This window comes from Puma concolor, chromosome B1 (genome assembly GCF_028749965.1).
Source record: "Puma concolor isolate L17-30 chromosome B1, mPumCon1.1.hap2, whole genome shotgun sequence".
NCBI lineage: Eukaryota > Metazoa > Chordata > Mammalia > Carnivora > Felidae > Puma > Puma concolor.
In genome coordinates, this window is record NC_141670.1 from 134,846,312 (window position 1) to 134,861,030 (window position 14,719).

The window sequence follows — 14,719 nt, forward strand, 5'->3', positions numbered from 1 at the left end:
AATCTTAGAATTCGTTACCAACTCACTAAAGATAGGGCCTCATATCACAAGTTGTGTCCAGATATTATGCTTTCAATCTATTACTGCATCTTCAGTGGCAAAAATAATAATAATCAGAGGGTTCTTTCTTTCTCCCTGTGATGGAGGAACTTAAATTTAGATATTTGTTTTGCCAGTCTATGTCTTAACATACTTCCTTTTGTTTTCCTAAGTTAAAGCTGATTTTTATTAGCAAGCATGTTTTTAATAATCAAGATTTGAAAGATTCTCAAAAAATGAGCACTCAAAACTGCTTGCACAATGTAAATCAACAGTAAACAACCTCTAAAGCAGAGGTTTTATATGTTATGTTCACAACATACAAGTAGGATGAATGTGCAGCCAACCAATCATGAAAAGTAAGTTCATCAAAGGTCAGAATGTCTTAAAAGGAGGCAACTTGTATGACATTCACTTTAAAAATATTCTTAATGGGGCATCTGGGTGTCTCAGTGAGTTAAGCGTCTGACTTTAGCTCAGGTCATGATCTCATGGTTCATGGGTTTGAACCCTGCGTCTGACTCTGCTGACAGCTCAGAGACTGGAACCTGCTTTGGATTCTGTGTCCCCCTCTCTCTGCCCCTACCCCACTCACACTCTGTCTCTCTTTCAAAATTAAATAAACATTTAAAAATTAATATATTTATTATATATATTCTTATATATGTAATATATATTCTTATATATATTATATGTGTGTGTGTGTGTATATATATATATTCTTCATGATATGTAGAATGCCTTGAAATTATAAAGAAAGAGCTGAGAGTATTGAGTACTTACTGATAAATAGGTAAGCAGAAAGGGTTAGCTCTTTGCCTCTACAATATTATTCTGTGAAATAAGCACAACTGTAAGGAGCAAAGAATGTATATTTTTGTAAGCACCAAGTGCTGTATATTGGTCGCCTATCACTGCATAACAAATTACCCTAAAGCTTAGAAGCTTACAAGTTCACAGTTTCCAAGGATCAGGAATCTAGGAGTTGTTTATCTGGACAGTTCTATCTTAGGATCTCCTCTGAACTCGCCCACATGGCTACTGTTGGAAGATTCCATTTCCTCACCATGTGGTCCTCTCCATAGGACTGCTCACAGCTTGGCATCTGTGAGAGAAAAGAGAGAGAGAACCCAAGACTTAAGTTATAATGTCTTTTGTAACCTAATCTCAGAAGTGACATACTTCTGCCATATTCATTTGGTCACACAGACCAACTCCTGCTATAATGTGAGAAGAGGTCTTAGAAGCTGTGACATATTGTTTATACCCTATTAGCATTAATAGGAAATGAATAAGCTGTCAAGACCCCAACCCATATAAATAATACCAATTTCCCTTCTAACGTCTATTCTATAAGTACAGTACTTATAAATTCAAATATATTCCCCAAAATGGCTAAAACTACTTTCCTAATTCCCATGTTAAAAAGACAAAGTGTACCCGAGTACAGCTGCCCCACTCCCTCCACCCCACCATTATCAAAAGGGGGAAACGTAGCTGGGACAGGATATATTGTGCCCTTTATAAATTTTTTTTAATGTTTATTTTTGAGAGAGAGAGACAGAGACAGAGTGTGAGCAGGCAAGGGGTAGAGAGAGAGGGAGACACAGAATCCGAAGCAGGCTTCAGGCCCTGAGCTGTCAGCACAGAGCCCGATGCGGGTCTCGAACTCACAAACCGTGAGATCATGACCTGAGCCCAAGTCAGACGCTTAACCGACTGAGCCACCCAGGCGCCCCAGTGTGTGCCCTTTTATATGGCACTTGATTTTAACAGAGTGATTGAGTTTGAACAGATTCCATTTATTTAAGGAAACCAGTTGTGCTTCACTGTTCCTCTGAAACTTCTGGCAGCTCTTCAGCATGTAGGCTCACTCAGGCTCTGTGCTGGGTGGTTGTCTGGGAGGAGCAGGAAGGGCTTGAAGTTCAGCAACTCCAAAAGCTCTTAATGGTCTTGTTTGTTCACTGTGGTTTGGCCATGATTACATTATTTTGAAGGAGGGAAAGAATTCTCACATAGTAAACCAAGAAAGCAGATATTTAATATTCAGTCAGAACAACCAAACAAGTTACTGCTTTGGGCTGTAGCTAGGGAAAACAAAACACAACAAAATCTCTATTTGTAAGCGTGCCCTTCCTTCCCTCATGGCTGGGAAATCCATGAAAGGACAAGATAAATTTTAGCCACGGCCATTCTGAATTTTAACTGCCTTTTATCTGGGCTAGGTGTGCTCGAATATCCAGCTCTGTCATGAGTTAGCTATGTGAGTTAGGGCATACCACTTAACCTCAGCAAGTCTCATTCTCCTTCTGTGTAAAAGTGGGGTTTAATTGAAAGGTAGAGGAGTAATATTTATTTGGTGTTCATGACATACCATTCCACATTAATCTTGAGAAAAACCCTCCAACTGAGACTCATAGGCAAACGAGTCAGATCATGCAGGTCCTACTGAGCCAGTTAAAGACATTATCCTAAAAGTACTGGAGGATCACCAAAGTGTTTTAAACAAGGGAGTGGTTTCACTGGATTTGTACTTAAGAAAGATTCTTTTGGTTACATGGTGGAGAAGCCAGAGAACTGGCTGATTTGCCTGTGGTAAATCCAGGCATAGTTGATTAGAACTTGAACTAGAGCAGTTACAGTGGGGAAAAAGAAAAAGAAACACACTCAAGATAATATTTAAAAATATAAACATGATATATTCAAGAACGTAAGCATATTCAAGGTGTATATAATATAGAAATAATAAGTATTTGCTAGGAAATATGTGGGGGCAGGGAACAGACAGTTGAGAGATAGAGACAAAGGGAAATATGACACCCAGGTTCCGGGCTCAGGCCAGGCAAAGAGACAGAGGAACAGAGACAGAAAACACAAGCACAGAAGCCGACTTTGGGAAGATGATAACTTCCATTTATGATGTGAACTTTTAAGTACTTGGGAGACAATGAACAGTAGATACATGAATACATGGGTCAGCTTTTCAAGGCAACATTTTGGAATGTAAGTACATAGTTGAGGATTACAAGCATACGGAAAGTAATTAACGCTATGGAAGGGAATTAATTCCCCCACAAAAATGTGTTGAGCCACGTGGGAAAAGGTCTAGGGTTGAACACCAAGGAACCAAGAATAATGGGTAGAGGAGAAAGAAGGAGTTCATGAAGGAGAATGAGAAGTCTCCTGAAAGGAAGGAAGAAAACAGGATTGTGCCATTTCAAAGGAGGTATTTGAAGAGGAAGAAGAGATCACAGTGCCAAATACTGCTGAGACGTCAAGTAAGATAAAAAACTAAGAACACTCCTTTTACATAGAAATAAGGGCATCCTGGGTGGCCTTAGTAAGAGCAACTTTGATGGAACAGTAGAGATGGAGGCCAGATTCCATAGGTTGAGAAACAATAGATGAGAAAGGGTAAAGAGTGGCTGCTTGAAGACAGGAAAGAACTAAAAAGGGGTTTAAAGTTGAGGGAAGCATTTCTGGGAATAAAATAAGCTTGAACACTCATTCATTCATTCATTCATTCATTCAACAGGTGTTTACTGATGGTCCCCATAGTGCCATGCACTCAAGGCTGGCTATGCAGCATATTTGCATGTTCATGGGAAGGGTCCAGTAAAAAAGGAAAGATTGAGGATATGAGAAAAACACGGCTGTCTGATTGGCTTAGTAGAGCACGCCACTCTTTATCTCAGAGTTGTGAGTTCAAGCCCTATGTTGCAGAGCCTAATTTTTAAAAATTTTTTAATTAAAAAAGAAGAAAGAAAAACAAAAGAGTAAAATTAGGGGGAGAATTTCTGAGGCCAGAAGAGATCCTGGGCATAGGCAGAGGATTAGCCTAAAGTTAAGGAAGGACATCTCTTATCCAAACAATGAAAAGAAGGCAAAAAGTGTGAGCGCAACAGTAAGTAAATTTATAAATAATGAGACTAAAATATTCATTTTACAAATGAAGCCAGTGTTCAAAGGAAATATACCAAAGTTCATAATCTTTCCTACTCTTGTGTAAGACTTACACTGAGCAGGAAAATTACCTGGTGTCCCAGACAGTGTAGTCATTCGTATGCTTCAAGTTAATCTGTTTAACTATTTGTTCAACAATGCTTGAGTGAGGGTGGGCCATACCGGTAAGAGTGATCTTATATCCCCTAAAGGATGTTCTCTCGTCCAAAGGTGTGGCAACAAGTTCTTTTACAATTACTTGGTTGGAAATTTGATTTAACTGACCCTATACTTCTATTTATTTCTGTTATATCTTAGCAACCTTTATAGGTTAGTATACTTGGCATTTCTTGGCTAGGTCTCTATTGGTGCTTCTCAACCCTACATTTAGAACTACCAGTGGAGTTTCTAGATGTATACATGCCATTGGCCCACCCCTGGAGATTCTGATTCAGGAGGCCAGGGGTAAGGCCTGAGAGTATATCTTTTTTTACTTGAAGTATAGTTGACCCACAATGTTACATTAATTTTAGGTGTACAGTATAGTGATTCAACAAGTCTATACGTTATGTTGTAATCACCACAAGTATAGCTACTGTCTGTCACCATAAAACGCTATTATAATACCACTGACTATATTCTCTACGCTCTGCCTTTTATGCTTGTGTCTTATTCCATAACTAGAGGCCTGTACCTCCCACTGCACCCATTTTGCCCATCTCCCCATGCCCTCCCCTCTGGCAGCCATCAGTTTCTGCTTTTTGTTTGTTCTTTTTGTTTTTTAGATTCCACATATAAGTGAAGCCATATGGTATCTTTTTAAAAGTTTCACAGATGGGGTGCCTGGGTGGCTCATTTGGTTAAGCGTCTGACTCTTGGTTTCGGCTCAGGTCCTGATCTCGCAGTTCATGGGTTCTAGCCCCATGTTGGGCTCCGTGCTGACAGTGCAAAACCTGCTTGGGATTCTCTCTCTCTTTCCCTCTCTCTCTGCCCCTCCCTATGTCCCTCCCTCCCTCCCTCCCTCCCTCCCTCCCTCCCTTTCTCTCTCTCTCTCAAAATAAATAAGTAAACTTTAAAATAAATAAATAAATAAAAGCTTCACAGGTGGCACTGATGCCCTATCAGGTTTGAGAACTATCCTGTAAGTCTTATTAGATAGTTTCTCTAATCCCCCAGTTCTATCATTGTTTGTTTATATTACAACTCTGGCTGTTTTCTAAAAATGTGTTTTGTTTTGTTTTTGTTTTTTACAGAAGACATAGATGAAAATCTCCTGTTTTGAATTAAGATTTGAAAGAATTCTAACATTCCAGCATCCTTCTCTGTCCTGACCACTCCTGAAAATATATGCATTCATGATACTTGTAGATTTATATTTAGCAAAACTTTTGCATGTGTGAGATGACAATAAGAGTAATGGCTTGCTGACAGTGTATGCACTAAGCATTTAACATTAACTTTGGAATTAAACTTTAAAATAAAATCTACATATGCAAAATCCTGTATGCTGTTTGTGAACACTCTCTACATCTGTTTGTGAGATACTTCCTAATTATGAAACTTGAAGAAAATACTACATTCGTTTTGTTCATAATATCATGTACACTTCAAGAAAGTGGAATAATGCTCTTTTGTCATTAATGTGCATTACTTTCAGTATCTTAATATCCTAATAAAAATCCAAATGCTTACTCAAGTTTATTTCCAGTCGTTTATTTAAACAGCTATATGTGAAAGACCAACTCAAGGCTCACACTTCAAATTATAATTGTGCTTCCCTAGACCCTACTACTTAAAAAAAAAAAAAAAAAAAAAGGCAGGAGTATGGTTGGGAGAGATGTTTCCTGTGGGAAACAAATATTCAGTTATTAAATGGTAGATGCTTATTAATGTCCTTTGTCATAATGTAACTTCAAACAGAAAAAAATAAATCCAAGTGCTCTTTACCAAATTCAGTTTAAAATGTGGATGATTATGCACTGCTTGGTACATCTGGTTCTAGCTCTTGTGCAGCTGTCAGTGTGTGTTACGGGAAGTGGAGGTCCTGCAAATTTTTTGCGTGTCTCATATACTCAAAATAAGGGTAAAGACAACACAGACAGAAAGCTCTGAAGTATCTTAATGTTCAGTGTAGTCAGAGATAAATATTACTACTGCAATTTTATAGCAAGAAATTGTGTCATAAGAGAAACTTTGTGTTTTCATTAGGACTCTTTTTTGGTAACTATTAATACAGTACAGGCTAGATTACAAAAATAATAAAAGATACCGTAATAGAGTTTTTCCTAAGGTCTGAAACAAGGCAGTAAAAGAATCTGTCAACTTCTATATCCTACTTACAATATCTATAAGGAAATAAATTATTTTTTATTTTTTATTATTTTATTTATGTTTTATTTTTTTTAATTTTTTAACATATTTTCCTATCTAAAATGAAAGATATCAATGCAATTGCCTTTTGTTATTTTTTTCAAATAATCAAAAATGTGTTGCTGTTGTTGTTGTTAAGAGCCTTGATAGTCACTGAGACAAGGTACCTCAAGGAATTTCATCTGAAGGAACTTATGGAAGAGTATGCTTTTTATCAGAAAAATTTTCTCTGATTAACCTCAAAATTTTATTTATGTCTTTTCTTAGCTCTGAGTCACTTGTTCTTAGACCGTATCACACCATGTCATTTCAAAATAATTAAGTTCAGTTTGATTAATCAAAATATAAGTATTTATAATTTTTCCAACTAGGGAAATAATTTTGGAACTTATTCCAAAATTCAAAACGTTCTTATGTGTAGCTGCAAAGAAATGTCATGAGGTCTTAACCAATAACAATTGTAAATTTGTGAATTTGTCAGGAATGGTGAAATTATATTTGGAGGTGATTAGACCTAAATTGCCATTTTTAAACATTTTAGAATAGTGAAAAGTGATTTTAATTATTTTTTTAATATTTATTTTTGAGAGAGAGCAAACAAGCAGGGGAAGAGCCGAGAAAGAGGGAGACGAAGAATCTAAAGCAGGTTCCACACTATCAGTGCAGAGCCCAATGGCAAGGCTCAAACTCAGGAACTGTGAGATCATGACCTGAACTAAAGTTAGACATTTAACTGACTAAGCCATCCAGGTGCCCCAAAATGATTTTAATTCTAAAGACACTACCTGTTTATTTAAAATGTTTTCTTTGAAAGTAAGTTCATTTTGAAATAATAAATAGTATTTAAAATAGAAAGTTCTAGAACCTTTAATTTTTCTGTCCATTAAGTCTCCCTTGTGTATAGCTGCCCTAGATGATATATTGTAGAAACACTGTAATATTCTTGGTAGCCACAAATTTTAATTGTGGATTATTTGTGATAAAGATGTTGCTCTGATCCCAACTGAGGAGATGAAGTTATTTTCTCAGTAATCCGTCTTTAAGCCTCTCTCTGTGTGAGATACCTGAGGAGTTGGAGTTCTTAGTCTGCAACCAGTTATTCAGTTTAGCTTTAAACCTTGTGACTCATATTGCCCATGACCATAAAGGTATTAGTAATATGGCTTAAATACTAGATGGGTATACAGTTCTAGAAGATCACACTGTTCCTTGAATTCATTGCTCTGAGGGCCATTTGAAGCAAAGGTAATTACAAAGACATACAATATAATTTGGACTGATTCTATTGCACTAAGTAGAAGACTGTTAAAATATTCTTGTGTTGAGTAATTTAATGATTTCTAATAGGCCCACTTATCACACAAAAAAATTCAAGGGTTTGGATCCAAAAGGAAGAAAAACATAAAGGAGAAACGTGAAAAAGAAGGAAAAGGGAGGTAAGTTGCCCAAATTCAGGCAAAGTAAAATAGCATGAAGGTAAGTCATAGCTGAGTTTAAAATACATCTAAATTAGTTGACTTTTATATTAGTGACTTTTATAAAGAGATATACCTTGTTTCCGATGCTGGGGACAAATCTTAATGAGAATATGATGGGTTTGATTTTTCTTTCAAAATTTAATTCCAGAGTACAGTGGTTGGGTTTGAAATGCATACGGTAAGTTAATTTGAATTAAATGTGATTTAAGACCATAAAAATGTTTGCTTTCAGAATCTACTGACCAGTAAAGACCACACTGATTTACTTGTTTTATTGAATCCACTCATATTGTGCTATTCTCTACCAACCCATTTGCCTTACAAGATTTTTCCCGTATCATTTTCTCCTTGAGAAATTATAATTGTCAGTAACAGCATCCAGGCTATGCAAAGGTCTAGTAAGTCTCATGGGGGTAGAAGCTTAAGGTGGATTTATGTGTATATTATAAAAAAAAAAAAAAACTTGGGGCGCCTGGGTGGCGCAGTCGGTTAAGCGTCCGACTTCAGCCAGGTCACGATCTTGCGGTCCGTGAGTTCGAGCCCCGCGTCAGGCTCTGGGCTGATGGCTCGGAGCCTGGAGCCGGTTTCCGATTCTGTGTCTCCCTCTCTCTCTGCCCCTCCCCCGTTCATGCTCTGTCTCTCTCTGTCCCAAAAATAAATAAAAAACGTTGAAAAAAAAAAATTAAAAAAAAAAAAAACTCATTTGAGCCACTGGTGATATGTCCCCAATACTAAGCATGATGCAACAGTGGTGGTGGAGATTGGTGGGTAGAGACTGCAAATTCAAATAACTTCAGGGGCCAAACAAGTATGTTGAACTATGAGATTATAAGGAAGTGTATGAAGTGTATGCAATGTTATGAGCCAGAGAATGCATGTCTTGTCTAAAGGCATCCAAAGTTTTTTAAAGCTCTGTTCTAGGCTTACAAAACCTGAATTGAGGCATAATTTAGCCTGACCACTATTGCAATACCTCTAACTAAGCAGCCTGTTTACAACAGGAATGGGACTTAGAAAAAACTAAAAATCTTCTAACCCTTTAATTCCAGACTCTTCCTTCAGAATGAAAGTTCTCCTCTTGGCTGGCCTTTTGAGCACTGCCGCTGCTCTGCCCATCCCTGTGAGTACATCGCCTCCATTTTCCACTCCATTTCCATTCTAGAGATAGTATTTCTGGGCTAGGAGGCATATCCTGTATCTTTTCCTTTCACAAAAGAGAAAGGTAGAGTCCAAGAAAGTTATAGAATCAGGAATTTATCACTGTTCCTCAGCCCAGTGGTCTTCTCAGCACAAATCTCAGTTCCACATAGCATCTGTAAACCACGTGACCTTGAGCAAGGAACTAACCCATGTCTATAAAATGAGTCATAAGAACTACCTCAGAGTAGTGCAAAGATAATAAAAATGTTTCTAAAGCACATAAGAGTCCTAACTGGAAAACAGGAAGTTCTCAAATAAATTTAGGAAGCTAGAACTCAAATTCCACAGTGACCTGGGTCTTAGTTATGTAGTTTAAATTGGGTTTCATTATAATGCCTTTACCCCAAACCATCTCATGCTGACTATAGCCGTGCCTTCCACATCTATACAAATGAGATCTCTGAGTGTGATCTGTGTCGATTACAGTCTGAATATGGAGGGCACCAAGTAGACAAGAAATCCTCTTTCCTGCACATTTTTTGACAAAGGAGCTTTCAAAGTGAGGGAGCTTTCAAACTTTGTGTTTGGGGATTCCAAATTTAAATTTACATTTCTACATGCTCTTCACTTTGAACTTCTAAATGCTGAGAATGAAATTGAGATCATTATTGATTCGAAGATAAAGAGGCATGCAACATGTAATTACTCTTAAGAAATGTAAATAAAAACATCATTTGGAAATAAGTTTAAAAGCCAAAAGTACACCTTCTAAATCACTGGACAAAATTAATTCAACCTTTCCCCATTGGATACACAACTGCTTTTCATTTCAGAAGTGAAGGTATACCACTGACCAGCGTAACGCTCAATAGTGGCTTGTTACCTATTCTCATCAAATCTCTTTGTAATAAATAATGTCTTGCCATATGTTGCTTTACCTTGTTGCCGGTGCTGTTTTACAAGCTTGAACCACCTGGAGGAAGTTCCAGTGGACAGGTAAACTTCTAGTTGTTTTTTTCAAATGACATGTTCATCATTTTAAAAGTTTACAGTTGTCTGAAATGACTGGCATCATGTCTCTTTTTTTCAGAGATTTGGTTTTTACCCGCCACAAGGACCATCATTTTTTCCTCAGATCCTGTTTCCCCCACCTCCACAACTGCCCTTGGTAAACATGGGTTTGGGGACTCTCAAATTGCAAACAAACAAACAAATTAAAAAACCACTTATTAGTTAGATGATAGTTATTAAATTTAAAATTTGGGGCTTTCACATGTTGCCAGGCACGAGCTATTCACACCCTCTCCCCGCACAGCCTGCGGTGGAGTGTGACAAGGAGCTAGCAAATTTTCCCCAAAATTTTTGGTGACTTCTTTCAATGTCCTTCTATACTTGCCATCAAAAAGGTGTTTATACTGAATTTCCTTTGACTGTGATGAGCCTAGTTGCACTTCATGAAGGATATACTAAACTCTTTCTATAATACCTGTTCTTTTTCTAAATCATCTTGCTACTTACTTTTTTCTAAAAAGTTTTTGTTTTTTCAGCTTTCTCCCACAGGTCAAACAGTATAATTATTTTGCTCTTTCTGCTGGATCCTCTCCAATCTCTCCTAATGTCTGGATTCTTGGCCATCTTTTAATAAAGCCCAGAACAGTGCTAAATATACAAATAGAATTTCCTTCACTTTATATGTAATACTTACATTTGTACAGACAGATAGCATTCAATTGATATTTACTGAGTGTCTACTGCATGATAGGGTCTATAGTGAGTGCTAGAAATACAAAAATTATGAGATAAGTTCACAGTCTGATGAGAAAAAGATTCATAAATGTAAAAATGTATTTTGGTAAGTACTTCTAGGTGCAAATACAAAGTTGACTTAGGCTGTGGGTCAAAGACTTCATTCACAGAGGAGACATTATCTGAGCCAGATCATGGGGTGGGGGGGGGGGGGGGCGCACTGCAGGCAGAGGGAACAGCAAATGTATCTGAGGGACCTGAGGACATGGCAGTTTGGGAGAAGAATGATCAGTACAATGAGGTTGCAACGCAGATTGGAGACATGTTAAATTTGGACAGTATTTAAGCAATGATTCTGTGAAAAATTCACACACATTTTAAAATAGCATCTGGCTTAACTTCTTGTCTACCACCTATTTTTAAAATAAACATGATTTTGCATAGTGTTATATCTAAATGTAATAAGCACCTTCCTTTTGCTTGTATTTAATTTCAAACTGTTTCTCAACTTTAAGTAGGCTTTTGGAAATTTGTCACTAAAGTTGAGGTCCTCAGTGGAAGTCTTTCCCTTTAATGTTTTCACGTATCCTACTTGAATCCTAGCCACTAAATTTCTGACTACTTGCATTTATCATTAATTGCTAGTCATTTTGGTTTTAGTCAAGGGGCGGGGGCATTGTTTCCCTTTTGTGGTAGTGGTGGTGTTGCTGCTGTTGTTGTTGTTGTTTTGGCTGAAATCCAGAAATATTTTTTTAAATTAATGAAAAATTCTGAAGTTTTGGCTTATAATTAGAATATAAGAGTCTCTGTTAACATCTTATGTAAATCTGTGTGGCAGTAAAGAATCCCTAGCATTTGAAGTGGAAACTCTTCCTTCCACCAGATGGCAGAGTAGTATTAAGCAAGCAAAGAATCAACTACTGTAGACAAACTGGTGGTGAATTTGCAAGAATTATCAAACACATCAAACAGATTCCTTTTGGCTTTAGATTTGACTAATGAAGCAAAAGAAGCATATCTCTTGAGAGAGAAAAAAAAAAGATTTAAAATCCATTAGAATCTAAGCTTCACCAAGTAGAAGGTGGGCTCGTTGAGAGCATATAATTGTTCAATAAATACTGGATGGATGGATGGATGGAAGGGTAAGTAAATTAGGAAAAAAGGTAAAACACAATTGTTTTATTCACACTTCACTTGTTTTCTTTTTTTGTAGATTCCGATTCCTTTTCCTTTTCCTTATTATCCAAATCAGGTAATTATACTTAAAGTTTCCTTTAAGAAAGTATAAATCAGTGAATTATTTATAAAGCCCATTTTACCTCTAAAACCTTATGCTCACATCTGCCATTAATGAGAGAAAAATACATCTTATTGAAATGGAATCTGTCCTAGAATCCTTTGAACTAGATTTAAGGTTATGGTCGTGTTATAAAAGGATTTCATTTTTTACAGGATTTTGCTGAATGGAGGGACAATTACATGACGAGATTGACTTAGTCACAAACCAAAAAATATGTTGTATATATTATAGCATACTGTTACTAAATTTTTAAATGATACTATTACAATGATAGGGAATGACATTATTAAAGTATTTCTTTCATAAGGAAGTGATCCTAAAATACAGTCTTTGCTCCAACCCAGTGAGCCTAAGTTTAATGATCTTTCCGAGAAGTCCCTGCTATGTTTGGAGACCACAAAAGAAAATGTGGACTATATGCTTCCAGAAATATAGGTTTGAAGGGAGGATGGGTACTATATTAGTGAATATGAATCTTAATGCCATAATTTTAGAAATCTAAGAATTCTAAAAAGCATGTGTTCATTAATCAAGGTAATATAAAATGTATAACATAGAAAAGATAGTTAAAATGCTGAATTACAACTCCCTGATTATTTAACTACATTTCCTTTATTCTAGGTCCTGACACTTAATGATCTTATAACGGTAAATATATCTGCCCTGTTAATCTATAAAGTTCATAAACATATTACATTCAACTCCCTTTATAAGATAGGCCAGCTCATCATAAAAATTTCTGTCTTTATTAGTCTAACTCATTTCGAAACAAAATAAATCACAGCTGTTAAATTCAAAGTCAAAAAACAATCTCAGTTCATTTCTACATTCTACAAACAAACAGTTCTACATTCATTATTCAATTCATACAAACTATAAATTGACAAAACAACCTTTTCCATCACTGATGAGGGTGAAAGTGAAGAGTCAAAAGACTTAGACTTACAGAATAAATTCCTTTTGGAGAAATGAAAAAGACTTGATTATTTCTTCACTAATGAAGCATTAGCATAAACACATTATACATTAAAGATTATCAAAGCTAAGTTCCAATAGATAATGCTGCTTTTTTTTTTTTTTGGATGAAAGGCACACAATTCAATTTTTTAATAAGGCCCTTTATTGATACAGTAAGTTATTCAGAATATTAGTTCATGAAAACAGAGGAGAAATACTTGAGTGGAGTTACAAAAGATAACACTGAAAAATTCCATTTCCGTATCTAAAAACATACTTTTCATACTTAAACATTTTCTGAAATCAAGACACATCTCACAACAGATACATTTATTCTAAGATTTCTTTTTTCTTTAAAATACTATCACTTAAAATGGTACATTTTACAATTGGTGGTATCTTAGAATCAGGGACATGGCAGTATTTTGTAAAAATGTCAGAAACTCAGGCCTAAATCATTCGTGTGACGGAGATAAAATTTTTCAGGATTTGAGACTATTTAAAGCCAACCATCTTGAGGAATATTTAAGTGTCCCAGAAACTTGAGACCAAACAAGCTTCTGAGTCTAATCAATAAGAACCTAAGTCTCTTGAGTTCAAGTGCTAGTGCTCTTCCCATAATCCACTCTGTTTAAGCAATGTTATAGTCCATTTCCAAATGGCAGACAATAAAAATTCTAGCATATTTCTAACGAAAAATGTTTTAGGAAACTGCCTTCAATGATTAATCATTAACGATTACAAAATTGGCAAGTTCACCTTTATATCAAAACTTGCAGGGGCGCCTGGGTGGCGCAGTCGGTTGGGCGTCCGACTTCAGCCAGGTCACGATCTCACGTGCCGTGAGTTCGAGCCCCGCGTCAGGCGCTGGGCTGATGGCTCAGAGCCTGGAGCCTGTTTCCGATTCTGTGTCTCCCTCTCTCTCTGCCCCTCCCCCGTTCATGCTCTGTCTCTCTCTGTCCCAAAAATAAATAAACGTTGAAAAAAAAAAAAAAACTTGCAGAAAGAGCACTGGCCTGTGGTTGGAAAGCCTAGATTCAAACCTCTCTTAGATTCTAATTTCTCTCTTGATTTAAATCTCTTTTACAATTAAATTAGCTGTGTGACCCTGGGTAAAGGTATCGGTTTACCTCCCAAGTCTCTTCCAGTGCAAATATACTCCTCAGATACTCATTCACATTACCAGATCTGGACACTTAATACCTATTTATACTTTCTTTTTTGGAAAATTTTTAGAAGTACTCTTGGCCACAACCTATATCCTGGAAAGAATTCTGACAGAATAACTTCTAGAACTGCCATACCTTCATAGCCCAGGATTCTCCCAGGAATCCTAGTTAAGTCAGAAAGCAGGAAGAGTCACCCTTAAGAAACAAACACCACTTCAGGTATTGTTCTTGCCTAAGCAAACATTGGGACAGTGTTTGACTTACATATTCTTGCATACACACCGGGATGGACAGCTCTACAAATACGAAGGGATTCACTTTCTTTCACTGGTCAATTCCTTGAGCAAGCTGCCAGTCTGTTACGACAGAAGGACCCGTGGAAGCTACAAAGCAATACTTTTCCAGTGACACCGCTTGTGTAAACAAACTCTTGAAGCCAAGTATTTATAGTTGTCCTAAAATTTTGGGTCAAGTATCATTCACATAGGGAATTTTCATACTTCAAGAAACCTAGCACTTGCATGGATATGTACACGGTGAGTTTCTTAACTGTTCAAGTTTTTATTCTTTAGATACAG

At 36.7% G+C, this 14,719-nt stretch overlaps 3 protein-coding genes across 9 annotated transcripts in view; 2 read left to right on the top strand and 1 right to left on the bottom strand.

Moving 5' to 3' along the window:
- The window catches only part of SPARCL1 (SPARC like 1), a 50,668-nt gene extending 44,991 nt beyond the window's left edge, over positions 1 to 5,677 (top strand). For all 3 annotated transcript variants that reach the window (XM_086704616.1, XM_025921704.2, XM_086704617.1), the window contains one exon: positions 5,235 to 5,677. In XM_086704616.1, coding sequence (XP_086560742.1) covers positions 5,235 to 5,263 — 29 coding nt within the window. In that variant the 3' untranslated portion in view covers positions 5,264 to 5,677. The remainder of the gene's footprint in view (positions 1 to 5,234) is intronic.
- Positions 1 to 14,719, bottom strand: part of NUDT9 (nudix hydrolase 9) — a 103,943-nt gene that overhangs the window by 47,648 nt on the left and 41,576 nt on the right. The window contains exons 8-9 of one of the 5 annotated variants that reach the window (XM_086704621.1): positions 14,406 to 14,497; positions 990 to 1,144 (exon numbers count right to left, since the gene is read on the bottom strand). The exons of 1 other annotated variant lie outside the window; for it this stretch is intronic. In XM_086704621.1, the coding sequence (XP_086560747.1) occupies positions 14,466 to 14,497 (32 nt within the window). In that variant the 3' untranslated portion in view covers positions 990 to 1,144; positions 14,406 to 14,465. Of the gene's footprint in view, positions 1 to 893; positions 1,145 to 14,075; positions 14,498 to 14,719 lie in introns of those variants that run through there. 3 more of the 5 variants (XM_086704620.1, XM_086704623.1, XM_086704619.1) reach the window with 3 other exon arrangements.
- On the top strand, positions 8,517 to 13,566 carry SCPPPQ1 (secretory calcium-binding phosphoprotein proline-glutamine rich 1). Its single transcript, XM_086704625.1, has 5 exons — positions 8,517 to 8,949; positions 9,933 to 9,965; positions 10,060 to 10,137; positions 11,929 to 11,967; positions 12,637 to 13,566. Exons 1-5 carry the CDS (start codon positions 8,893 to 8,895, stop codon positions 12,790 to 12,792), a joined length of 363 nt encoding a protein of 120 aa, XP_086560751.1. The 5' UTR covers positions 8,517 to 8,892; the 3' UTR covers positions 12,793 to 13,566.